At 39.1% G+C, this 27,413-nt stretch overlaps 2 protein-coding genes across 4 annotated transcripts; one reads left to right on the top strand and one right to left on the bottom strand.

The window, feature by feature from the left end:
- Window positions 1-172: 172 nt before the first annotated feature.
- lrp10 (low density lipoprotein receptor-related protein 10) lies at window positions 173-9,390 on the bottom strand. Of its 2 annotated transcripts, none has more exons than XM_027178342.2 (10): window positions 9,233-9,390; window positions 8,572-8,771; window positions 7,089-7,121; window positions 6,570-6,705; window positions 5,702-5,889; window positions 5,147-5,607; window positions 4,153-4,580; window positions 2,732-2,926; window positions 2,441-2,570; window positions 173-2,307 (listed from the first exon to the last, which is right to left on the bottom strand). In XM_027178342.2, the coding sequence occupies exons 2-10, from the start codon at window positions 8,618-8,620 to the stop codon at window positions 1,678-1,680; spliced, it is 2,250 nt and encodes a 749-aa protein (XP_027034143.2). In that variant the 5' UTR covers window positions 8,621-8,771; window positions 9,233-9,390; the 3' UTR covers window positions 173-1,677. The 2 variants fall into 2 exon arrangements, with proteins under 2 accessions (XP_027034143.2, XP_027034144.2); XM_027178343.2 differs by lacking the exon at window positions 9,233-9,390 and adding an exon at window positions 8,852-8,994.
- A 1,404-nt stretch (window positions 9,391-10,794) lies between these two features.
- On the top strand, window positions 10,795-22,804 carry mmp14a (matrix metallopeptidase 14a (membrane-inserted)). Of its 2 annotated transcripts, XM_027178369.2 has the most exons (10): window positions 10,795-11,246; window positions 16,630-16,778; window positions 18,111-18,233; window positions 18,424-18,731; window positions 18,830-18,991; window positions 19,375-19,514; window positions 19,697-19,835; window positions 19,920-20,070; window positions 20,272-20,387; window positions 20,986-22,804. In XM_027178369.2, exons 1-10 carry the CDS (start codon window positions 11,169-11,171, stop codon window positions 21,312-21,314), a joined length of 1,695 nt encoding a protein of 564 aa, XP_027034170.1. In that variant the 5' UTR covers window positions 10,795-11,168; the 3' UTR covers window positions 21,315-22,804. The 2 variants fall into 2 exon arrangements, with proteins under 2 accessions (XP_027034170.1, XP_047672005.1); XM_047816049.1 differs by lacking the exons at window positions 10,795-11,246; window positions 16,630-16,778 and adding an exon at window positions 17,194-17,389.
- The last annotated feature ends 4,609 nt before the right edge of the window (window positions 22,805-27,413 follow it).

Genomic DNA, 27,413 nt, shown 5'->3' with positions numbered 1-27,413 from the left:
AATAGAGGCTTTGATGTGTCAACAACACTGTATAACACCTCTTCACTAGTTTCAGTAGTACTGACCTCTCAGTGCTTTCTTAACTGAATGTCCTCCAATCGTGTCAGGAAAAAGTTCAAAAGCACAATAAAAACTAAATTCACTAAAACCTGTAATAATGACAACACACCCATAAAAGTGCAAATGATTTATTCATTGTGGTTTTTCTAGATCTTTCAGCATATATACAGTGAAACACATCCTACGAAAAGCATTTAAATTTTTTTTTTTTTTATTCCAAACCACAAATTTCTATTGCAATCACCACTGGCGAGAAACATGTTACACAGCTAGCCGCTTCAATACATTCAGTAATAAAAACAATATCGACATGGCAAAAAGAGAGGGAAAGATTCATTAGAGTAAGTGCAAAACAAGATTCTATTTATGGCACTCGTGTTTCTTTCACTGCTTATTGAGCCAAAAGCTGAAATTAGAAGAAGAAATAGAAGGAAATGTTTTAAGTGTCATTAAAAGTAATGTGAAGAAATTCAGAACGGTGGTGCGAATAACTGCCTCAGGCACAAAGATTGTCTCAACTGAATGACTACATTCACACAAACACACACACATGTTCTTGCCATGCAATATCTTGATCATGGCCTGGGTAAATTACGATTTAAACTGAGGTGTTAACTTTTACATGTGTGAGTTTGGCCTTCATGTGCAAGTACATAGAGTCACATAGTGTCTAGTGATCTATAGGAAGCTCTATCAAAGGCACTTCTAAAGAATACACACAGCCATGTGTATAGCAGTATCTCTCTCGCGCTCTCTCTCTTAGACACACACACACACACACACACACACACACACACACACACACACACGTTAACTAATTGTGAAAAAATAAACTATAAGATGAAAGTCTGGACATGTGTATCATGGTGCTGTATATTTTCTTGAGACACAGGACAGTTTCAATGTGTGTGTTTACATGTACAAAATAACCTTAAGTCATTTGATAATCTGTAAAAAAATAGCAGTGGGCCTGCAAATGTCAAGATTTACCAGTATTTAGATGCCTGGCTATAAGATGTGAAACTATTAGTTCCAATAACAAGCATTTGACAAGAACAAGTTCATATAATGTCTGTTCATGTGCAGTCTCCACTTTTAGTCGACCGAGGCCCAATTTATTTCCTTATTCAAGTTCTTTTTATGCATGCGCAAATGTTAAAAAACAAAAGGTGTCCGCTTAATGGCATACATGCTCCGAACAACATGAACACAGTCAAATAGGCTACAATCCAGGCATAACTGTCCTCTATAATCTAATTTCAGATACCGTAACGTGCTGTTCCTCGAACACTTGAATGTGCTGAAACAAGATGATGTTGTGTTGTACATGTAAACACGCTCATTAAAGAGAGGTCAAGGAAGATTGTCTGCTATCACACACAATCTCTGAGTAAGTGCACAACTAACAAGCACAAAGATTAAAGTCTTTGACACATTTGTCCAATACTGGATACAGGAGAATGACCCTATTCATGTGAAATAAGGCACCTTGCCAGAACAGACTGCAAACATGATGCCACTTACATGCTGAGATCATAATTTAGAGGTGAAAAACAGGAAGAAAAGTGAAAAGAAAAAAAGAAAAAACATTAAAAGTGAAAGGGAGTGCGGTTCGATTCAAGTCAGCATGGGCACATCATCCTCAGAGGTCGTGTCATCAGAAAGAGGGATCAGTAGCACTTCGTCTTCTGAGGAAGAGGAGAAAGACGGAGAAGCTGAGAGAGGAAGTGCAGTAGGGGAGGAAGACGAAGATCTGAAACGAGAAATACTTAGCCCCAGAGAATGGAAGAGAGAGGCCAGGGAGGGGCTGCTGGGTGCAGCAGTGACAGGGAGGCTGTGGCGTATTTGTGGAGCATCAGCTGGCTGAAGGGAATGTGTAGTTGTGGGAAGTGTTGTAGGAGGAGGAGGAGGCGAGGAAAGAGAAGGTTGTGTGTCTGTCTGTTGTTCTTGCTCTGTTTGCTGGGATAACCCCACTTTTTGTGGCAAAGGCTGGTCAGCATTTTCCCTGGGCACAGAGGAGCCTGGAGGGCCGGACTGTCTGGGCTCCTGGTCTGTAGGAGCAACTTCTGTCTGTTGAGTGGTGGAGCTTGTGGTCTGGGTAGATCTAGAGGTTGGTCTGGAAATCAGGCCCCATCTCCGCAAGCGGCGAACCGCTCTGCGGACAAACCGTGGCCTGCGTCTTCGCCGCGGGGAGATGTTGTCCTGTCTGATAAGCTGAAGCAGTCCTCTCAGAGAAAGGGAGGTGGGCTGAGTGAAGAAAAACAAAAAGAATGATATAAACAAAACAAAAAACAACCAGAAGCCACAAAGAACATATAAATAATGCTATTTACTCGAAAGAATGCATGTGGGGTTTTTTTTCTTTGACTTTAATGCGTACCTCATTGGGGTTCTCTGTAGGGAAATCCTCTACAGGAGGAATAATCCCCTGAGCAATCAGCTGACCGTAGGAGGGCGGGGCTTGTTGCTGGATAAACTCCGCCTCTTGGCGGCTGATTGGGGCAAACAGGCTAAAGCGGAAAAGCACAATGATACAGAGACAAATGTTACAATGAGCAAGTTATATTGATTAGGCATTTTCTATCTCCGACTAACACTTTAACCATTGAATACAGAGTGAAAAAACTAAGGAAAATCGATGAATATGAAAGTACTTGAACGTGGGGTTCACCTGTATTCTCGTGTGCGAAGCGAGTACAGTTTGCATGTGCAGCCCATTGCAATAACCAGCAGCAGACCGCACACCAGGCTGCCCACAGTCGCCGCGGTGATGACTTTTCGAGGCAACGTCACAGTGCAGTTTAGTTCATCAGTGCCGTCCTTACAATCAACCTGTCCGTCACATCGCCAGCTCTCAAACACACACCTGCACCGCAGGGTTGGAATATTAGACTCATACATAAACAAGCTTCTACTGAATCACGATGCATAACAGGATGTTATACTCAAATCAGCCAACATACAAATAGTCATGAATTGTTAATGAACCAGTTCATGCACCGCATTCAAAATAAACCCCATTTACACCCAGTTGTTTCAGGAATGTTAACACTTTACCCACAAGCACTTATACTTCAAAACAAATGCATCTCTGATGAGCCAGAACAAAATCCCATTGAATCCAATAAAAATAGTTCATTACACCACCTGCTTCTAGCTTTGTTCTATGCTGCATTAAAAAAAATACTATTTTGTGTGTTGTTTTTATTTCCTTGTCAGTCAAGACGATTTAAAACTGATTTAACGGTGTGCATAGTGATGGTGTAATAAATGCTGCTGTGTGTCAAAGATCAATTTGGCTTGTCCATTGGTGATAAATACAAACACATTTAAATCTATCTAATATTAATCTTGAATTTTGCATTCTATTAATCTTTATATTATTCTTTATAATAACCTTTTGTTCTGTGTTTATGTTCCATAAAGCTGTTTTGAGACAATGTCAATTGTAAAAAGAGAACAGAAATAAACTTCAATTGAAATGAATTGAATTTGGTCATAGTAGCGTAGTGCAGAAAAGTAGGAGTTTGTTGGTGTTTTTTAGATTATTTTCACATAATATTTTCACTATTTCATGGCAAATATGGGTTAGATTTTCAAACAAATTAGGCAATGTAATATCATACAATATAACAAATACAATATAATAATTGATGTTTTTGTACATACAAAATTCATAAAATTTTAATTTAGATTTAAATATACTTTTGATTTTGACATTAAAATTTGGGTAGATCAAAAAAAAATTGTTCTATAATTGTTCTCACAATTTTAACAATTTGGTGTATCCTCATCATTTAATAAATGCTCATGGGACAATCTAGTATGGCCTGTACAACACCTTGTACAGCTTGGTCATGTCTGGTTCTAAAAGAATGGATGCAAGACTTATTCACGAATAGTGTGTTAGGAAGACTCGTTTGAACGAATTAGTTTTTAACAAGGTTTCAGAGGACGGGTATTCTTAGACCGTAACATTTTTATACTAGCGTGAGAATGCGTTAATACTCAAATCCTCTGGTAATAAAAAGATGAAGTCTAAACAGGTCAAAGAACCTGAACATGTAGTTATTTACACACACACATACACACCTGTCACTGTCACAGTGGAACGTTCCAGGCTGACACACTTTGCACTCTCTCTCGTCACTCCCATCAGCGCAGTTCAGCTGGTAGTTACACCGCTCTTTGATGGAATAACAGGTAGGCCGGCTGAGATGCCCCGCCCTCGGCTGTGGCAGTGTCCCGCACGGGAAGTAGCCAGCCGAGCATCCGCCGCAGCCATCCTCATCCAGGCCTGTCTCTGCACAATCCCAGTGACCATCACAACGCTGCTTCGGTGTGTAGCAGCCTCCCTCTGATCCCTTACAAAGACCTTCCCAGGGCAGACAGTAGTCAGCGATGCGGTATGTGGCATTGAAGCCCCGTCCCTCAGACGCCTCCTGTACATGATATATTACTGACAGCAGACCAGTAGGAGACTCCACCTCCACTGTTTTGTAATTGTATATATATGTGACCTGTAATAAAAACAGAGAGAAAAAAAGTTGTTCTGTCACTAAAAAAAAACAAACACAAAAAAACACTAAAAAAAATCAACACCACAAATAAATAAAAATATTACATTTCCCAGCACTGGTATCCCCATGGAACAACAGCTACCAAGTAACCAAGCAATTTTTCCTCAGCTTCTGCAGACTGACATATTTGCGCTACATATACATTGTGTCCAGACTTTTTAGACACCTTGTACTGGTAACGGTGTTGTCTGAATTTAAAAGACAAACTATATTTCCTGGAATAGGGCACTATATTACTGCCTACAGGGCACCTTACATTCAGGGTGCACATCATGTACTGATCTACTTCTGCACCACCAGACATTTCTTTCAACCCGACATGAACAGGATGGATACCAGAGCAACTTACCACCACCAGGCCAACCAACAGGGACTTCTTAGTGGTGTATTTAATGCCAAAAACAAGTCACAATAAAGTGCATCCAGAGTACTCGCCCTACAATAATAATTACTGACTGATTTTAGTGCTTTGTATTGAACAGCATGCAGCTTATACATGTACTCACAGTTGTAATGACACTTCCACGCCCGGCAGGTTGGTCTGTGATGATGAGGCTGTCTCCAGAGCCAAGTGCCAGCTGTTGCAGCTCCAGCTTGAGAGGCCGGGAGTCCTGTGGGTCCACTGACCACACACACTCCATTGCTACACCCGTCAGCACAGGGGGCACAAAAGAGCCATAGAAAGCCTGCAGATACCCCCCACAAGGCCCACCCTGGGCTGGAGACAGAAGATCAGACAGATGTTCCGTCTCAGAGTTACTAGCTGTGCTTGCTGGGATTTCAGATGGGAATGGTGAGGGTTCATTGCCCAGGCGAGGTTTTGGTTTGACAGGGTCACAGTCCTCCTCGTCCGAGCCGAGCTCGTCACCTTCCCCGAGGCACTCCACCTGGCCGTTACAGTGCCAGGACATGGGAAGACAGCGCTCACTGTAACACTCAAACTCACCAGGGTAACACGGACCGGTGTCTGGACAGAGAAACACAATGATATGTTTATAATGCCATTCTAATGCATGTTGGGTGGAATAATACTACAAGTTGCCATGGGATATATACACAACCTTTAATGTATGACAGATGGAATCCTGAAACTGAGAAGTGCGGGACAAAGTGGTGCGTCACTGTAATGTTTCCCCCTCTGAACTCCATTGGCTTAGGCAGCTGGTATCCACAGAGCGACACAGGACGGCCTGTAACGGTGGTCAAGCTTAGCCAACTCCAGCCACATCTAATGGAAAACTCAGAGAAACTTAAAAAAAACAAAGAGAAGACAAAGAGAAGAATGAGGATTTGGGGCTTCAAACATATTTACAAATCACAAGAAATTTAAAAATACTTAAAATATTAGTAGGATGATTGTGTTCCAGGAACATGATTGTGTTCCAGGAACATGCGGGATAAAGCAGTTGATGAAGATGAATGAATAAATGATACACACGTGCTTTAATACACAGAAATTAGTTTTTAATACTCCTGAAAAGCAACATCAGGTTTTGTTTCTCTTTTCCCCTTTAAAGAAACTACCAGTATCAGCGGTCACAAGCATCACAACAATGTATTCAGATTCTCAAATGCAACTTGTAGAGACAAAAGTATTTACATTATTTACTGTAACATTTGAAGAAATAAAAAGCTCAGGTTTCCATGAAATGATTTAAATCTACTTCTGACTTAAATCTATTTTAACTTATTCTTTTTGCTTGCTTTGACATGTGACATCCGACTGCACACAATCCTGATATCCAAACAAATGACAGGATCAGGTGTAAACACTGACTTATTGGTTCACAAACTGAACGTTACCATTAGCTACTCTTTCTCTTCCTTTTTGTGAGGTTGCAAGAGTTTTAGAAAATCACCTTTTAAAAGTTATTGCCCATGTAAAGACATTGAATATTCTGAATATGAAATGTCTGTTTCTCACTGTACCTGAGAACCACACGCTCTCCCACTTGGGAAGTGATTACCCAGCTGCAGTTCACAGCCCCGGGAGCGCTGTGACGATTGGAACCACGAATTTCTCCTTGTCTCGCCTGCAGTATTTTGGATGATTTGAAACATTGTGCTACAAAAAAAACATAATGATAGTAGGTTTGAAATAGAGCATCAAAAGCATTCATTTCACATCTGTCCTACACTACAAAATTAAAAACTACACATCTGTACTGTATGAGATAGAAATCAGCCTATAAAATAATGCATATAAGTACAAGATCACAAATACTGATTTATTTATTGTCATAACAGGAAGGAGGAAGTCCAAGTCATGTTTATTTACTGTCAGAACTCTATGCTTATCTTCATGATCCTACCATAAACATACACTGGAGTATAAAACACATAAAACACTATGAGTTAGCTGCCTTAACAGAACACTCCTAACCAAATCAGGAACCGTACATCATGTCTGAATGAACTGATTTTCAGCAATGAAATCTTTTTCCTCACCTGAACTGGAGGCCAGCTCCAGACTGCAATGGACTGGAAAAAGACAAAAACAAAATCAACTAAGAGATTTTCATTAAAAATTCAAATAGGTCCTTGAGATTAATGTTTATAAACGATGACTACAGATGTGGGAATAAAATCTCATAAGAAATAAAATGGAAGAATAACTCTATCTGTGGTTATGAGTGTGTGACAGGTTGTGACAAGTACAGCTTTCTTCATATCTTTAACAAATTCTTTAACTACTGCACTGGTTCTGATGCCTGGTCCTGGAGCAACACTGCTCTAATACACCTGAGCAGCAGAACTTTAATCTTTTAATCCATCTCATAATCTCCATTCTCATTCCAAACAATCAAAACATTTCCAAAGCATCAAATATCATGCGATACCACGGTCAATGCCAGTGCGCTTGTCATGTAGATTGTTATCTAATTTAAACTACAACTACTGCATAGGGGTGCATTGTGTTATGAAACTTTGTGTCCAACATTTGCTGTCCCACTACTCCTGACATCAAACACTGCTGGAAAATGAAGAAAGTGTGCGAGTTAACAGCACTGTTATCACTTATGTTTGAGTTTTCTGCTTTTTTTCTCATGTTAAACACAATTGTAACCACTAACAAAGTCCCCATGTGATGTCAAAAAAAATACACACAAAGAAACTCCATGAAGAATAACAAAAATACAGAATGACTAATTTACTAAACATCAGAATACTAAACACACCACATATTCTTCTAAATAGATATATTTAATGTGTTTAAGGGTGGAGCTATTGTTTAGCATTCCCTTCCTGAATCTGTGTGTGTGTTTGAGCACCACTACATAACCTTAATAACTGAACTGAACTGTTCTGAACACAACATACACATGCACATCAGCTGTATGGACTGCACAGACCTACACCATATACACACACTTCCAATATACATCCATCAAACTGTTTACATGCTGTTTTCCACACTGTATTTTTTCTCTTTGCACATGCTGTCTCACAATTCAGTCGTTTACTGTTGTGCACAATCCTTTACAATATCACAGGTAACTGCTGCTATAATACTGTGTTCATTCCAGTATTTCTGCACACGTAATATAGTTTGAATATACAGTATTTACACTGGTCTGTGCTGTTTCTGTTTATTGTCTTTTGTGTATTGTCTTGTACTTTTTGTCCTGCACTGTCTTTCTGTCCTGCACTGTCTAGTTTCTCTTATCCTGCATTTTTTGCCCAGGTTGCACAGATGCACTTTATGTGGCTAGGAATAACTTACTAAGTCCTTAGCCCTGTCTTTGTTTTATGTAGCACCACAATCCTGGAGAAACGTTGTCTCATTTCACTGTTTATTGCAACAGCTATATATGGTTGAAATGACAATAAAAGCTTCTTGACTCTTGACTCGACCTGACTAATGGACCTACTACAGCTAATACAATACAATCAACACTGTGTTTAAAGGGAAAAGAAAACGAATCCTTACCTGTTAAAAGCAAAAGGCTAAAAATCCACAGGCCGTAATGGACATCCATGTTGATTCTCTCTCTCTCTTCCCACTGAAATCTGAGTGTTTTAATTACCGAACAATAAAAAATAAATCACTCTCCATGGTGTAAAAACTTCATGTCAGTAGATGTGCAGGATCTCTGAGACAAGTAGCTTCGTGTGGGAAGATGATTTTATCTGGAAACGATAAACATGAAGTCCCTCAGAAACAGAAACCAGACCCATAAAGACAGTAGAAACGTCACATAAACACAAACCTGTCGGTTTCCTTCATTTCCTGCCAATGACCTCATGTTAACGTTATATTAACAATGACGCAAATATTAACCTTAACAGTGAAAAAAACCGGAAGTAGTTTAACAAGCATTAAAACACCGTCTAAAACGATCACAGTACGGCGGATAAACATTCTGACCTTCACTAATGCTGGTATAAAAGTACCGTTTTCGACCTGACAAGCCGGAACAGCTGTTTATATCACAACTCTATCGACTTTGTTAGCAAACATGCTAATGCTAACCGACAGCTGCCTGTTCTACGCGATGGTGTGTTTTTAAAACACACCATCGTGTGTTATAGTCAGTGTTATTTAGAGAGGTTTATATACACTGTCCGGTACGACAACACCGTTATCGTACCTTTAATTCGTCCTTTTTGTTGTTGTTGTTGACATTCGCTCACCGCCACTTCCGTGTTGCTCCGCGACATCCGCCCACGCCAACGACAGTGACGTAAATCACGTAAAGTACTTGGCCACAGTCCAAAGGCGTAAGGAATTTACGTGATTTACGTCACTTCGAACTTTTCGCCAGCAGAGGGCGACACCGACCTTTATCACTTCCACTATAGCGTCCAGCTCAGTAGAAAATGATTCCAACGTAAACAGTCTACACTTTGATAGTGAATAAACAGCATACAAAATGTTATCATAAACCTATTATAGTAGCAGTTTCTGCCTCCCCATAAACTATATACTAACAAATAAAATGATATGAATTCCAAAAATAATATTATTTAACCTAACATTGCTCTTTACGACTTTAATAAAGTACCACTGCTTTTGTTCAGAAACTTTTGTTCAGAAACTGTCAGATTCTTTAAAAAAAAAAAAAAAAAAGGTTATGAATATTGCCCTAAGGGGAGTGTTAGACATCCTTAATCCCGCACAACAAAGAAGCACACGATTCCCCGGGCGACTCTCAAACGATTCACTCAATTTGAATCAAAAGAATCGATTCTTAAGCAAGAAGGCTGTGATCAAAACAGGCTGTGATTCTGTGCCTTGCCCTACCGGCCAACACAGTGTTATCAGGACATTCAGTAATAAATGATACAGGATGTAAAAAAAAAAGGTCCTTCTGTTGGATACACAGTGTTATTACAAAGTTACTGACAAAATGTTAAAAGGCAGTCAAAAACTAAACTTTTTATTATCCTCCCTAAGATTATTTTTAAGCAACATTTGATACAGAAAATTTTGAAAATCTTATATATCCTGTAGCTTTATGTATACATACAGCTAATCTCAGATTGTTAGCAAGGATATTGTTCAATTAATTTTTGTCAAAGTTGATAAATATGTCTTGAAATGTCCTAAAATGTAGGTGTGTTTCAGTGACCTTCTACATCAATGTCATTCAAAAGATCCATGTCGGTAATGGCCAACAATTAAAAAAATAGCAAACAAACAAACAAACAAACAAACAAACAAATAAATAAATAAATAAATAAATAAATAAATAAATAAATAAATTGGAAGCTGAGTTGACAGAGTGGTGTATTGCTGCAGCACAACTCCAGGTCCCAGGTTTAATACTGGGCTCAGGATACTGTACATTTATCACATCAATTCCCTTGCCATATGTGTATGACTTGAGTCCTTTTGCCATATAGGTCACAAGACATTATTTGATTTACATTGAACTCGAATAAACACAAACATGTGATCAAAATAAAAGAGTGAACTATTTTCAGAGCCAATACAAATAAGATAAAATAAAATGTCATGAAGACGTGGCACATCCTGTTATGTAGACATAAAAAGTTCTTTGCTCAGTATACATGAATGAGTATGAACTTCATACAGTTGTACAGAGCAGCCTGTTCAGTTGAGCTGATGTGGTTTTCAACAGTGAGTCAAATGTCCAAATGATTCACTCTGGAAAGAATCGGATCAGTAAGTCATTACATAGGACCACGTCTGCAGCTCCTCATACACAAGAGCGAGCGATGAGGGGACAAAAGGGAGAAATGCAGACAAGATGAGACACTATCACCTTTAGACTTCAGATCAACATGTTTTCGCAGATCTTCACTCTTGATACTGTGCTTTTCCTGAACGTGTTTTTGAACACAAGCTTTTAAGTGCTTGCATATTTTATTTCTTTTCCAGCCTTGAGGCATTTTACAGGGCTTTTGGACAAACGAGGACGAGTTACAAAACTTTTAGTCCCAAGTTTTGGAGTTATCTGACTCAGGAAAATCAGAAGTCGGAAAAAGAAAGTAAGCTTTAGGCGAGTGCACAAGGTGCTGGTGCGAGTGTTAGTTATATTATAGTGTTTGTGGAAGCTCGGGATGATGCTCACCTGGTCACTGCTCTGTCTGGTGCTCACAGCTGTAGGTGTGAACTGTGACAAAGAAGTTCGAGCTGAGGTGAGGATAATCTATCTCTCTCTCTCTCTCTCTCTCTCTCTCTCTCTCTCTCCGTCTGTCTGTCTCTGTCTGTCTGTCTGTCTCTCTCTCTCTCACACACACACACACACTTAAAATTGTTTATTTATTAAACTTTATTATTTTTGAGTAATGAACTACACTTAAATTGTAAATACTTTATTATCTATATATTTAAGTGTGTGTGTGTGTATATATATACACATATATATATACACACTTTTTTTTTTTTTTTTTTTTTTGAGCTACACACAACCTGTGATCGACCAGCTAATGTCTGCTGTAGAGTTGAACGTCTGGCAGAAACACAGAGGTTATAAATGAGCAGTGGGGAAAATAAGAGGGGAAAGAGATAGAGAGAATTTCAGTAAACAAGTAAGTAAAAGTTTTGGAACATATGACTTAAATGAAAGCCAGAGCATTAATTCAGCTAAAATAAACACTCAACAGATCAGAAGGATCACACCAGGATCTAAATCTCTGAGCATCCCTTTACCCTGCCTCCTCTTTCCATTCTTCACATTGTAATATTCAGCCAAGGCTAGCAGTGGAAAATTCAGCCTAGTTGGCTGAAACAAGGCTGTTCCAGGTTTCCACAGACGATAACAGTCTCTCTGCCTGGAGTCATGAGGGAGTCATGTGATCCAAATGAAAGGTCACAGTGGAGGTTAAGCTCCATATGGTAAAACCACATCTGCACCCCTTCTGGATTTAAATGTATATAGGATAAAAGGAATGTGCTGAACTGGTGTTGGCTGTAGTACAACAATCTGTAAACAGTTCTGTTGAAAATAACTACCAGGTATTTAATGGTATTATGTGGTTTGAAAAGTCAAGCTGGTATAATGTTGACATGTCAGCCAATCTTTCGTTTTTACTGCCTAGACTGTAAATAAAAACACTCCAACTCTGATTTTCTTTCTCATTATAACTCATTAAGCATCACACATGTTTGATCATGTATAGCTGAGTATATAAACCTGTTAGGCTCCCATAGTGCAACAGTGGTGTTGGTACTGTTGTTGTTAACATTTATCTAAAAAAAAGAGAGATATATATATCTTACAAAATGGCTAGATCTTTCTTTCTTTCTTTCTTTCTTTCTTTCTTTCTTTCTTTCTTTCTTTCTTTCTTTCTCCACCCCCTCAGTCTGCAGCACACAGAAAGATGATTCCCCTACTATTTATTCTAAGTGGTATTGCAGATGTAATGCAAGTGAAGAGGCTGCATGTGTCTGTAAATGCGTATGTGGTCTAGCACCCAAACACTGCTGCAAGTCAGTTCTATTAAATGGTAAAACATTTCAAATCTGCAGCCTACTGTATTCAACACACTGAAAGTTAGTCATGACTGTCAATCATGATAATCAAGCAGTTTTTAATGGGTGCAATCTGTAACCACCAGCTTTAGAATGGAGAGTGTACAGAGCGTGAACTTAAATTAACATCGTTTCCTAGACATCACTCGCTTTCACGTCACTGTGGTTTGTACCAGCGATCAGGTGAGCATGACATTAAATAAGTCAGTGATTTTGAGCCACCATGTGGCTGTATGAGATCAAATCTCAGGCGCTGATGACCACAATTCCCTGTTTTTTCCACTGGCAGAAGTCTGAGGGGAATAACTGAGTCGGTCTGTCTCCTTCCAAGTCAAATTCAGCAAACTTCTGCCCCAGCAGCCTCTTTTCCTCATTTGGTTGTAGGTTCTGTAGTCTGGTAGCTTTTAAAAGCTTTTGTTTTTGTTTATTTGCATCCGATTGCTTTTAATCACCTCCTATTTCTTTCTCTCTAATTTAAAAATCAAGTTTACTATACTTTATGTATAATACAACTATCTCTCTCTCTCTCTCTCTCTCTCTCTCTCTATTAATTCAAACGCCAACATTAAGTTAGTTTCAGGCTGTAAACACTTTCTGCAATGTTTTCTTCCCTCAAAGCACCCCATCAGCAGTTTGTTCTATTAAACAAGACACTTTTGTGGCTCATTTCCATATCATGTCATACAGACGGACAATTCCAATATGTTGCAACACAGCAAGACTGTTTTTGGGGAAAACAAACTTCTCAGAACTTCTTAGGACTCCACATGTGTGTTTTATTATGATTAGAGTGAGTGAAATGTAAATGTAATTTAAATGTTCATTTGGCTCATTTTAATGCATTAAGTTAGCAATCAGAGAGTGGCATAACACAGTAGGAGGTGGCTTTCAACTTAAGAGAAGGCATATGTTTACCGTCCTGGCGTGTCTGTAGGTGAGGTCATGAAATATGGTTGCGTTTAGCGTCAGAGGTGGCATTTACTGTAAGCTTGCTCCTTCAATTAGAACCAGATCTGCTCCTCATTATGGGGAGGCATCTTTATATTTATAGGACAATTAATTTAGTGTCCAATTTATCTATGAGATAATATAGTTAAAGGTGAATGTGTTTTTAATCGTATGATATACATTTATTTTTCTATATTTTTTTTCTCTTGGTTGAATTTATTTACTTGCTTTTCTACTTAGTCTGCAGATATTTCTCCAAAACTTAAATCTTCTTTTCTTTTCTTGATGTGTGGTCATTTAAGTATGAATAAGTTAAGCTCCATGTCTGAGCAATGCTCATATCCTGATGTGAGTGATGTTTATGTCATAAATAAAGACTCGCCAGACTGACTGGGGTGCAGGAGACTTAATAAAGGCTACCTGTCTGTGTCATAGAAGCCGACACGCTGACTCTTCCCCAGTCAGAGGAGTAAGGAAAGGCTTCTAAATAGAACCTTTGACGTTCACTGCTGGGTGTTCCAGAGGCCTGGTGCATGCTGGGATTGCTGGCAGCAGTAAGAGGAGAGATGAGGACTCGTGAGTCAGAAGTGAGAGAGGTCTTCTGACTGAAAGAGAGAGAGAGAGAGAGAGAGAGAGAGAGAGAGAGAGAGAGAGAGAGAGAGAGAGAGAGAGAGAGAGAGAGAGAGAGAAAACATGAATATAAGAAAGGGGAGAGAAAAAGAATGATGAAAGGTACATATAGAACAAAGAAATAAGAGGAAAGGAAGACAAAGAGAAGTCATGCAAGGGGTAGTTGGCTAAATGAGATGAAGAGAGAGGAGGAGGAGGAGGGGGAAGGCTTTTTATCCCTCTGAGCTGGATGGTGTTTTTCCCAGCATAGGGAAAAAAGACCACAGCATATAAGCAACACACAGGGAGCAGTCAGAGAGTGGGAGGAATGGAGCAAGAGAGAAAGAGAGAGAGAAAGAAAAACGAAGCATACTGCCCAGATTAAGGCTAAAATATAGTGCAGCACTCTGTGTTCAGTGATGTTTAGTCTTTCAAAGAGGATTTTGAGCAGAAGTGTGACTTTTTTCGTCGTTTTACGGGACAGAATAATGCAATCATTTACTAAATCCTTTAACATGAGTTCATTTCTAGACACATAACACAGCCAGGATGTGGTGAATCCTTCATTCTGTGTATGAGGTACTTTATGAGCTGGAAGCTGATTGTGCAAGCCATTCTAACAGGTCAAAATTACTTCAGTAGGTCTGGTATGTAGGATTTGGATATATGCAATTTTTGAGCTTAACTCTTCAACTAATTATGCGCTTGGAGTGACTACACATTGAGCTCATAGACATTGAAACAGTCTTAAGCTCTTGGAAATCTCTAGTCTCCTATTATATTACTGTCTCCCATGAACCTCGCCCTGACACCCTTTTGCTGAGCGTGTTAAGTACGCCCTACACACAACCATCACTGTGTTTATATATAATATCCTGTAGGTCCCCTTGTGCTAGCAAAAACAGCTCTGAGCCATCTAGCCTTCATGCCCCAAACACATCAATAAGCCTTGGGCACCCATGATGCTGCCAGATGTCCTTCCTTGGTACTAACCACTGCATACCAGGAACAGCTCACAAGGTCTGCTGTTTAGCTCTGACCCAGTCATCTAGCCACCACAATCTGTCCCTTGTCGCTCTGATACATATGCTTGCCCATTTTACCTGCTTCCAACCCATTAACGTTAAGAAATCAACTGTATATTCCTAATATATGCTGTTGTAACAAGCTAATCACTGTTATTCATTGGTTTTAATGCCATGTCCTACACTTTTACAAAATATAGAAGGAAGAAATAAAGTGGCAGTTTTGAGGTTTGGGGTCTGAATGATTACAGAGAAAAATTCTTTGTAATATTTCTGATTGATTTTGTGGTCAGAGTAACAAATGGCATCTGAAGCTATAAAGGAAGCTTCCACTTATGCATATTAATCCACAGTTACAGCTTCTCCAGCACCCTAATAGAAATAAAAATAAAAAACAATAACGCTTTTATGCTCATTAGCAAGTTTTGGATGCAGTCTCCACATCGCTTGACCTACATATGACCCAAGAGGACATTATGGGGATTTATTTGACCACACCCTGATTCTTGGTCTTTACGGCCTTTAAGGCTGAATCAGTGAATGCTCTGTGTGTTAAGGGTGTAGTGTTTCTCAGGCTACTGATTTTAAACAGAGCAGCCATTTTTGTCACGTTTCTCCTCAGTTTTACTGAAACATTTGCTCAATGCCAGTTTAAGTCCGTAGTATAGATAAAGCAGCTAGAATTAAGGATTCCGTTAGGCTGAGTGGCCTAAAACAGTTGTATGTGTGTATGATGGGCCATTAAAGGGATTGTGTATTTGAGTTAAGAGACTTGTTTAGCTTTTCTCTCGCCACACAAAAAGAATGGATGGTTATGAGGATGTGATCCTTTGAAGCTCTAAGAGCAGCCTCAGTGCAATGAGTCTATACTGCGTATACGCCGTAATTATTTTTTATGTGTTTTATTTTGTTAGGTTTTTCTTTGATCCCCTTTATTCTCTCTTCCCTTCACTGGAATGTTTATTTTTATAATTCGTTTCTTGCTAACACATGCTGTTTCTGCAGCAAAGTCAGCTTGGCTTTATTCTACACAAGTTCATTGAAGGCCACACACTCACACGAGAAACACACTCCTACACATACTGGTTCCTCTACAGTATGTTCAAAAGAAAACAAAAACAATTCTATTTAAGTTCATGTATAGTCATGAGCTGACACACACAGCTTTCACAACTTTTACATGATTTCTTTTTCACCACGAATTCTGGCTATTTGAATCAATTACCAGACATTTGTTCATGGAATTGTATGAGGTTAGGATGTTGGTGTAAACGGAAGAGTGGTTCAGCAGCTATAGATAGAATAATACAGGTTCTGACCTAATTATTTTAGATAACTGTAATTATATGAGGTCATCTCTTTCTCACTCTTTTTTTTTGTCCCTGCACTTTCTCTACTCTCTCTCTCTCTCTCTCTCTCTCTCTCTCTCTATCTATCTCTCTCTCTCTCTCTCTCTCTCTCTCAGGTATGGCTACAGCAGTATGGATACCTCCCTCCTGGTGATGTGCGTGCTCAGGCTATCCGCTCCCCCAAGACCATCGTCTCTGCTATTTCCGCCATGCAGAAGTTCTATGGCCTCACCATCACCGGAACCATGGACCCTGAAACACTCAGGTGAGTATTAGTCTAAAAGGAGCCTATCACAGAACAGGCTATTGGTGTATGTGCTGGTAAATAATAAATAATCAATTCAATTCAATTCAAGTTTATTTGTATAGCGCTTTTTACAATAGACATTGTCTCAAAGCAGCTTTACAGAACATAAACAGAGCAGAAGGTAAACATAATTAATGATAAAGGAATTAACGAATAATAAAAGAAATAAGAATTAACAGAATAAAAATTCTAGATTATTATTAGATATATATATATATAGTTCACAGTGTGTATGTATTTATTCCCCTATGAGCAAGTCTGAGGTGACTCAGGCAGCAGTGGCAAGGAAAAACTCCCTTAAATTGGTAAAGGAAGAAACCTCGAGAGGAACCGGACCCAAGGGGGAACCCATCCTCATATGGGTGACACTGGGGTGTGATTGTAATATACAGTCAGTTAAATGTTGTATTGGTGTGAGGTTCAAGGACTTCTGATCTCCTGAGTACCACAGAGTCTAACTGGAGATGTCTCAGGACTCTTAGAGTTGGCCTCGGCTCTTTGGACGTCCAAAGGCTTCGTCCCACAGAGGACGTTGGGAGCTGGTACAGTGTCTGGATGCCTCGGGATAGGTACAAAGAGAGAAGCAGTGGAAAGGGATTAACATATCTGCTGTTCATAAAAATGTGCTGGTCTGATGTACTGGTGCATGATATTATGGGATGTATTATGTGTACGCCTGACTAAAGAGATGAGTTTTTAATCTACATTTAAACTGGGAAAGTGTGTCTGCGCCCCGAACACTATCAGGAAGACTATTCCAAAGTTTGGGAGCTAAATAAGAAAATGCTCTACCACCTTTAGTAGACTTAGATATTCCGGGAACTACCAAAAGTCCTGAGTTTTGTGATCTCAGAGAGCATGAAGGATTGTAACGTGTTAGAAGACTAGTTAGATACATGGGAGCTAAACCATTAAGAGCCTTGTACGTAAGTAGCAGCAGTTTGTAGTCAATTCTAAACTTAACAGGTAGCCAGTGTAGAGATGATAAAATTGGGGTTATATGGTCATACTTTCTTGTCCTAGTGAGAACTCTGGCAGCTGCATTTTGGACTAACTGTAACCTATTTATTAAAGATGCAGGACAACCACCTAGTAATGCATTACAATAGTCCAGTCTAGAGGTCATGAACGCATGAACTAGCTTCTCAGCATCAGATACAGACAGGATGTTTCTCAGCAAACAAATCAACAAACAAATGAGAAAATTTCCAAAATCAGACGTTTCTTGCACATAGGGCTACAGTTTAAAGAAGGCAAATGGGATATTTAAAAGCATGATCCTGTTTTCAGTGCAATGCAGCGACCACGCTGTGGGGTTCCAGATACATTTGGCACTCAGCAGAAGAGCAACCTGAGGAAGAAACGTTACGTCATTCACGGTCAGAAGTGGGATACGGCAGAGGTCACCTTCAGGTGGGATGCAGCCTTTAAAGCAAAAGGCATTAAAATAACGAACAATTTGCAATTATCATTCACATTACATACAAGAACATAAAGAATAAGTAAATGAAACCTATATAAATATTCTGAGATTAATTTGCATGATTCAGTGTGTAAACAGGTCTGAACTGTATTTATATTGATACACTGGTGTATTTAACAGCATCCAGAACTTCACTCCTAAAGTTGGAGAGTATGCTACTTACGAGGCCATCCGGAAGGCCTTCAAGGTTTGGGAGTCAGTCACACCACTGAAGTTCCGGGAAATTCCATACAACCATATCAGAGAAAGGCCCGAAAAGTACGCTGACATCATGCTTTTCTTCGCTAATGGCTTCCATGGTGATAGCACACCATTTGATAATGAGGGAGGCTTCCTGGCCCATGCCTACTTTCCTGGTCCTGGGATTGGAGGTGACACACACTTTGATGCTGCAGAGCCTTGGACAACTGGCAATGTGGACCAAGGAGGTAAAACATGGGGGGTGCAGCGAAGGAAAGATTAACTCATCAGAATTGTCACTGATGTTCAACATTATCGTTGCTTCTCATTTCTTTCCCCTTTTCAGGGAATGATATTTTCCTGGTCGCACTGCATGAGCTGGGGCATGCGTTGGGTTTAGAGCACTCTGGAAATCCTTCTGCAATCATGGCCCCATTCTACCAGTGGATGGAGACTGAGAATTTTGTGCTTCCTGATGATGACAGAAATGGAATACAAAAGATTTACGGTTTGTCATTTTTTTAAGGGACCTGGTGAACTTTAACTCACATCTCCACTGAACAGAAATAAACAACAAGGCATTATTTCTGTATTCACTACTGATCTGTCAAGGAGGAATCATTGTATTTTCATCTTAATATTTGAACCAGATTGGCTCAGTGCCAGTAAATCTTAACTAAGTGACTCTTATGTAATGTAAATTCACTGAATTTAGAAAGAAAAGTGTAACATTATGTACAACTAACACAGACAGAACTTGCTACCATGATATTGTATGTAAGTTTAATACTTAATTAAGCAGATTTTGAAAAGAGAATATATCAAAATGTGGTTCTTTTGAATAAACCTTCTAAACGACTAAATTAGATATTTTAAATAATCCAATTGCAGGTCCTAAGTCAGGAGACGTACCTCAACCTCCCGCCCCGCGGCCCACACGTAAACCTGATCGACCCTCTTTCGGACCTGATATCTGCAAAGGCCAGTTTGACACCATCGCCATCCTACGGGGAGAGATGTTTGTCTTTAAAGTAAGTACTGACACAGTTGAATGGATTTTGGAGGTCATGAAGAACAGAGTTTGTGTGGAATTAACGTAATATTCAATAATTCAATTATTCAATTCAAGGTGTCGCTCTGAATGCTGTGTGTATAACTAAAGTGCATTTAGAAATCATTAGTCAGCTTCAATATTTTCTCTCTCTCCCTACAGGATAAGTGGTTCTGGCGAATGCATGATGGTAAACCTTTGCAGGATTACCCCATGCCCATTGGACACTTCTGGAAAGGCCTGCCACCTTCTATCAATTCAGCCTACGAGCGTACAGATGGGAAATTTGTCTTCTTTAAAGGTACAGCTGCAGTTCAGGTCTTGTAACATTCACTTCATATTTATATCAGTGGATACATTTCTCTCTGTCTCTCTCATCATGTAGGTGACAGGTACTGGGTGTATAGCGAGGCCACTGTGGATCAAGGATACCCTAAATCCTTTAAGGAGCTGGGCACAGGTCTTCCTAAAGACAGAATAGATGCTGCTCTCTTATACACCCCAAATGGAAACACCTACTTTTTCAGAGGAAGCAAGTAAGTTTATTGTTGCATGTGAGTGTGTTGTACGAGTATTGAGGAACTGACATTGTCTCTGGAGTCTTAAAATAAGTCAAATGTCTTAGTAATTGTAATGTGATGTTATTTATAGAATGGTATCATGTGCCCATAATGTTGATTCATCTTCTAAATCTGTCACACAGATTTTTGATCCTTCTTTTTCATTTCTGTTGTCAGGTATTACCGCTTCAATGAGAACACGCGCTCTGTGGATGCAGATTACCCCAAACCCATCAGTATGTGGAGTGGAGTGCCCAATGATATCAAAGGAGCCATTATGAATGAGGATAGAGGTACATAAGTGTGTGTGTGTGTGTGTGTGTGTGTGTGTGTGTGTGTGTGTGTGTGTGTGTGTGTGTGTGTGTGTGTGTGTGTGTTTGTGTGTTTGTGTGTTTGTGTGTGTGTTTGTGTGTGTGTGTGTGTGTGTGTGTGTGTGTGTGTGTGTGTGTGTGTGTGTGAGAAATAGTGCGGGTTTGGAGTGGGAGGGGTGTAGGGGGTTTTTAGAGCAGGTGCCACTCCAGATGTATCCAGCTGTATTGTGTGAAGTTCATAGGGAGGATATGACTAGGCAAAAAAAATCTGATTCAGCACTGTGGTTCCTTCCTTGTTTAGACTTAACCATAAGCACAGGAAATAAGTTTCTTTCTCTTTTGTTGAAAGGTGTGCATTAAATCCGTATATCAGGACATCTTGGGTTGTAACTATAATAACAATGGTGGTGTGATCTAGTAATAAACCCACAAGGATTATGCTACTGCCATATAATACCTTTGTGAGGAAGCAAATCATATCAACTTTATTGTTAGTATATTCTGGTACGTAGCCATGATATACACCCTCTGATATACACTGTGAAAATCTGACTCAATGTTCTGGTCTTGCTCTGTTCAGCCTACACCTACTTCTACAAAGCCAACAAATATTGGAAGTTCAACAATAAGCAGATGAAGGTGGAGTCTGGCTACCCCAAGTCTGTCCTGACTGACTGGATGGGCTGCAAGCGTGAGGATTCAACAAAGCCGGACGGAACTGACGAGGATGTCATCATCATCGAAGTGAACAACTCGGGCGGTTTTCCCGGAGGTGCGGCAATTATTGTGATCCCCCTCTTCCTGTTGGCCTGTGTGTTATTGGTTCTGGGAGCGTTGCTGTTCTTCCGGCGCTACGGCACCCCACGACGCCTCCTCTACTGCCACCGCTCTCTACTGGACAAGGTTTAAAGATGAAGGGATGGAAACCGAGAATAATGGGATGTAGGGGCAATAGCAGGGGCTAAGAGAAAGGGTGTGGGGAGGGGGATCAGATGGAGATGATAAGGACTTTCAAAAGCAAGGAGGAAAAGAAGGAGAAGGAGGGAAGGAAGGATGAAGAAGTAAAGCCACAGAAAAGGGAACAATGCATATTGTTTTGGTAGTTACTTGTACATCTCTGCCATAATGAATACACCCATGAAGAACAGAGAGAGTTACAGAGAAAAAGAGGGAGCTCATTTAAAAAAGAATAATAGTGATTGAATTTGTTGAAAGAAAGTAAAAGCACTTTTTATTGTATTGGTCCTCCCTCTTCCTCTCTTGTAGTCTGTCTCTCCCAAATCCAACGACTCCAGCCACAGTGCTGTATGATTAATGCCTTTGTTTCTGCTTTCATAATTTTCCATCTCACCTTTGATTTTAGCTCTTAAATTTAGCCACAGTGTTGTTGTTTTTTAAATTTCTCCCAAAACCCTTCTATCCTTATAACCCAATCAGTGCCTTCAACCTCTCAGGTAGCTTTCATTGCCTGGATTCGGGATGATTACCAAATTCATCTGTCTTTCTACAGATATGCTTGTATTTGGATTCAAAATATTAACCTCTAGTGAAAGATGTTTTCTAATCATACAGTATATCTCAACTGTTGAGACTGCTGTATTTGAGAGGGTTATGGTGAAAGGTTAGAGTTCAGGGAGGAAGTGTGGCTCCGGGTCCTGAAAGGAGGCCGGATTTTATTTACACCCAGAGAGAAGAGCTTGCAGGTACATCTCCAGATATGAATTTTATAAAGTGTTTGTTACCATGTATTGTTATTAATGTTATTAATGATTGCGCTTGTTATTATTATAACTATTGTTATTATTATTATTGTTCTCCATATTTAGTCCTTTTTTTAATTTTTTTTTTAGTCATGTCAAGTCCTGCTGGACAGAGGCAGAATGTGACTGATATTAAAATGACTCCCCGATTTATTTTAATGTTAAAAACATCAGGTTAGAAACGTTCTTGTACGAAAGATTCAAAGTAAGGTTGAGGAATTCTAGATATTGTTAGGGAGAAGATCAGAAAACTGCTTACAACAAACACCAGCCCTGTTGACAGGCCAAAGCTGCTGTGTGTTATTTTTGCAATAATGTGTATGACTTTGTATGACAAAAAAAAAAAACCTCACTGGATTTATTGCATTTGGATGGTTCTTTGTTTTTTTGGTGGAGCAAACGTTTTCAGAGAGGAATAAACCTGATTATGGAAAAAAAAATAATGGTGCTATGTATTTTCTTAAATACACACATCCACATCAAAAGGTTTAATTAATGTAGTCTTAACAATAATAATTATAATGATATTTATAATGATGATGATTTACTGTAAATGGAATCGAATGTGATTCTTGCTTGTTTCATTTTTTTTTGTACTGCGGGAATAAACAATGAAATAAAAGTATTTTGTGAATTGTTCTTTTGACTTTTCCTTGTTTTTTTTTTCTGTTTAATCTGCTTTAAACAGAAATGCTGATTATGTTAAAACAGCTGTGTGTGTGCGTGTGTGTGTGTGTGCGTGTGTGTGTGTGTGTGTGTGTGTGTGTGTGTGTGTGTGTGTGTGTGTGTGTGTGAGAGAGAGAGAGAGAGAGAGAAAGAGAGAAAGAGAGAGATTGAGCCTCATGTATTTTTCTCATGTTCCTGCACTGAACAGCACTAGAAGAAAACCGCTTGTGGTTTGTGAGGAATGGGGAGTGTTTCATGGATCTTGTGTATATGAAAGAATGCATGTATTTTGCCTTTCTGACTTTGCAAAGCTATGTTCTTTTGCTGAACTATTCTTTCAAAACGAAGAAGAGCGAGAGTTCCCTGAACAACATTTGTAAAAATCTCTGCCATTTTATTTCCTTTCCGCCTGCTCGTCTTTTCCCCCGCCTTCTCTCCTTGACTCTGACTCTCCTGTTTCTCCTCTTGCTGCAAAATTGTTCTCTTTTATGAGGCTCTTAACTAAAACCAGTCCTCCTCTCACCACAAATAATTCTCTATCTGTTTTTCCTCTCTTTTTCCTTCCTGCCGTTCCCTAAGGATCTCTTTCTCTTTCTACACACACAAACCATCTGTTCATTTACTTTCTTTTTGGTTTTCTGGTGAAGTTAAACTGATTAAATCATCAGCTTCCTGTACTTTTCTGTCCTTTATTTTTTGCATCACATTCCCACACTGACGTTTAATAATTACTGACACATTATGGAAACCTATAAACATTTTTACACTGTTGATTGTTCCACATCCCAGTTTCTTTACATTCACATAGTTCCAGTGGAGGCATGTAATGTGACGTGTACAGGAGGATTTACTGGTACAGACGGTGGTGAGGCTTGGACAGAATTGTTTGGCATCTTCAATCTGTGTAAAGCGGAAAGTCTCCACACTCATACTGCCTCTCTCTCTTTATTCCCCTCACACAAACACACACACACACACACGCACAGCTGGAGAGCAGAAAAAAAGGCCTAAACAGCTGTTTGCAGTTTCAACCTGTGATATTCTGTATCACATCACATACTCCTGCAGTATCTCTAAAAAACAAATGTGTGTGTGTGTGTGTGTGTGTGTGTGTGTGTGTGTGTGTGTGTGTGTGTGTTAGGCAGCACACATAGCTTTGTTTTTACATCTATAAATGTAGTAATAAAAAGGCCAGGGTTCAAGCAGGAAAGTGCATGATATATAATCGGATCTTACAATGATGGTCAAATGGTCCAACAGTCTTTGATTTAAAATTGAAAATGTAAAGCAGGTGTAGAATTTTGAAATAAAACAGCTTTACAGAAATATATTTCTGGATATATCACTCCTTATTCAGAGTGACTCTGAAGTTTCTGTCATTGAATACATTAACATTGGTTCACTAGGTTACAGTCTTAGAATACAATCAAATTAAAACTTAAAGCCTTTTTGCCAGAACAGAAAAGAGTCTTGCTGTATATCGACCTATTGCCCTGAGAGATGGTGGGACCACTCGAGTAGTGCTAAAACTTTGAGAGGAATCAGTCTTAAAAGGACACCATCCTTATCTATGTAACACGGTGAAGTGTGAAAAATTCCTTCAAAATGCAGAACCTAGAAATTCCATTTAGTTATAAGGTAAAGTCTGTCTTGTTGAAGTTCTCAACTGTTCACCGATGGAGACTTGAATGGAAAACTGTTCGTCTTGTCCAAAGCCATCTTCAGTTAAAACAAAGAAAGTAAATTTTCTAAAAAGTAAAAATCTGGAATGTGTGGATGTGTGATATTAATTATGTTAACTGCTTTGTACAAAATCTCAGATTTTTCTCATGTTTAACCTCTTCTATAGAAATATGTTTTAGATGGAACTCCAGAGGATTTGCTCTAAAATGGAAACTCTGAAATTCACGTAGATGTTTCAAAGACTAAATGAAGTTGTTGTCTCTAATATAATGTGTAATGAAAATTGTTGCACAAAGTTAGCTTAAAAGCTCTGTGTGTGTGTGTGTGTGTGTGTGTGTATGTGTGTGTGTGTTTCATGTTTACCTACTAGCACAAATAAATATTAATGGCATAAGTTATAGTGGACCTTTTTCCTTACTCTGAGAAAATGTGGACACTTAAATGGACAGTTGAATTATTAGTTGTAATTTTGTGAAAATGTGCCAGAATGATATATTTTTTATATTGTGTCACAACATGTTTTCAATATATTGAAAATACAACGATACATAAAAAAGTATAATACAAATAAATTGAAATGTTTTAATTTTAATAAAAAATATGATTTTGTATCTTACCTCCATGACTGATTTTAAATAGTAATTTAACTAGTAATAAACAGTAAACATGAGGCTGCATGTCTGAGTCTATATTTCAGTACATATTTGTTATTATTTATTTATTTATATGTATTTGCTCGGTTTTGACGTTTGTCAGCGGCAATATCAATCTTAGACTGAGCTTTTCACTCCACAACACACAGTCAGCCTGCGCTCAGAGTTTTACGTGTGAGTTTTTAACCTCAACATTGAGAGTCCAACTAACTTGTGATGATTGGCAATGCTGCCCTCCTGCACACCCACAGCCACACACACACACTCACACACACATATGGCAGAAAGCACTTTGCTGAATCAGACCTTTTAGCCTAAACCATGACACCATAACATGGCTGAGTCATATCCTCTCCATGCACTTGGTATAAGGGTATGAGGCACGGTGGGAGGTGAGTTTGAGGCAACAAGCTAGGAATCGCAAGTCTTAAAGTAAACAAAAAAAAGAAAGCCAGAACCTCTCATCAGAAATACAAGGGTCTCATGCTCTCTCTCTCTTATACAGAGACACACTTTTGGGTTTACGCTACACTCTGGCTTTACTCTCTCCTTTTTTCTTTCTTCCTGTAACCTCTTGCATGTGAGACTTAATGGACTGCTCTCTCTCTCTCTCTCTCTCTCTCTCTCTCTCTCTCTCTCTCTCTCTCTCTCTCCCATCACCCTCCTTCCCTTCTGCACAATAAGCAACATCTGGGCCTCATTGTGAACAGACCAAAACAACAGGAGGGCAAAGGAAAAGGGAAAAGAGATGACTGTAGTAGCCAAAATGTTTCAGTCCAGGAAACATAAAGAAGATAAATATAAATTTAGAACTACAGCTTCAAAGATCTTGTGTTTTCGTGTCTGGGTCACAGACCAACCAGATACTGAATGCTGAGTGAGTCTGAAGTTTTATTATAAAGTGTTGAATGGGTTTCGGTGGTCAGTTCAGCTTTTATGTGGCGGACATATGAGCAGGAGGAAAAACATTTTTTGTAGGTCTGTGTGAAGAGAGCATGAAAGATTGCATGTAGGTGAGCTGAGAGTGAGTTACATGTAACCTTTTGGGGGGAATTTTTCTTTTGTGTCAGTCCCACCCTCTAAAAGTAAACACTCCCATAGTGCTGACACAAAGTGGTGAAGCCAGATCCCGAGTCCAGTAAAACAGAGAAAAAATTCTGCGATTCAGCGACTAAAGCTATAATTATGGAGAGAGGCTGCTGAAATCAGCAGGAGGACGTCGGAGGTTGAAAGAGAGAGAGAGAGAGAGAGAGAGAGAGAGAGAGAGAGAGAGAGAGAGAGAGAGAGAGAGAGAGAGAGAGAGAGAGAGAGAGAGAGAGAGAGAGAGAGAGAGAGAGCTAGGCGAGACAATGAGACAATCACAGACAATGCTCATAGGCAAAACTGTATGTCTGAGAAGTTTACTGACAGTGCTGTCTATGGAGATGATGATAACTCATCACCTTCTCCAAATATAAACCCCAAGACTATAAAGACTTCAAAATTCCATGATGCTCAATTAAAAAAAGGAATCTCTCTCAGAAAACTAATCATAAATGTACATACAGTGACTGCTATTATACTGAATTATACTACTGTATTATACTGTAACACTTTTTCAGATTTAAAGTAAAGACACTCGTCTTGGGTTGCGGTTCTGAGATCGGTCCACAGATGATAAAAATCCTGTCACCACAGAAACATCTTAATGACTTTCTCAGGCAAGAATCAGTATAGCAGACTCTGAAAACATTCCTTTCCTTAGAGAGCACAGAAAAGAGCTAAATATATATCAAAATTTGTTGCAAACATTTTAACCAGTGAAGCAAAATCAAGTAATTAATCTCAGCATCTTGATGAGACATTCTTCAAACCCATGGACAAAAAAAAATAACCAGTGATGGAGTTTATTATTTTAAAAAATAATAAATCAGACCTGTAATAATGATGACAAAGAAAATAGAGTTTTACAAAACTGTTTACTCCGATGTTATTGTACAATAGATCTGGCTTTTATTTCTTTTCTTCATTTCAGGGTTCTGTTTAAAATTTTCTGAGCCAGAAAGTATGTTGGCGAGAACGGAAGGATTGTCAGTGTTGAAATTGCAAATGCAATTCACATTATAAGCAACAAATGGATCTAAAAACTCCTATCTAATGTTTTTTTTTTTTATTATTCAGCATATTTTAAAATTAGATTAGAGGTCTCATGACTGTTATTCATGAAGCTATGGTTGAACGGGTCCTGGCACACATTAAATAGACAT

The sequence above is a fragment of the Tachysurus fulvidraco genome, chromosome 1 (assembly GCF_022655615.1).
Source record: "Tachysurus fulvidraco isolate hzauxx_2018 chromosome 1, HZAU_PFXX_2.0, whole genome shotgun sequence".
In the NCBI taxonomy this organism is placed as follows: Eukaryota; Metazoa; Chordata; class Actinopteri; order Siluriformes; family Bagridae; genus Tachysurus; species Tachysurus fulvidraco.
This window is presented reverse-complemented; position numbering and strand designations above follow the sequence as displayed.

Bases quoted from the DNA above. Each gene is read 5' to 3' on its own strand.
- lrp10 (XM_027178342.2), bottom strand. From the start codon at position 8,620: ATGGATGTCCATTACGGCCTGTGGATTTTTAGCCTTTTGCTTTTAACA. The intron at 2,927-4,152 runs GTGTGTATGTGT...CCTGCGGTGCAG, and splicing joins TTCCACTGTGACAGTGACAG to GTGTGTGTTTGAGAGCTGGC. The intron at 2,571-2,731 runs GTGAACCCCACG...TTTCCGCTTTAG, and splicing joins CTTCGCACACGAGAATACAG to CCTGTTTGCCCCAATCAGCC.
- mmp14a (XM_027178369.2), top strand. From the start codon at position 11,169: ATGATGCTCACCTGGTCACTGCTCTGTCTGGTGCTCACAGCTGTAGGT. The intron at 19,836-19,919 runs GTACAGCTGCAG...CTCATCATGTAG, and splicing joins GAAATTTGTCTTCTTTAAAG to GTGACAGGTACTGGGTGTAT. The intron at 20,071-20,271 runs GTAAGTTTATTG...TTCTGTTGTCAG, and splicing joins TACTTTTTCAGAGGAAGCAA to GTATTACCGCTTCAATGAGA.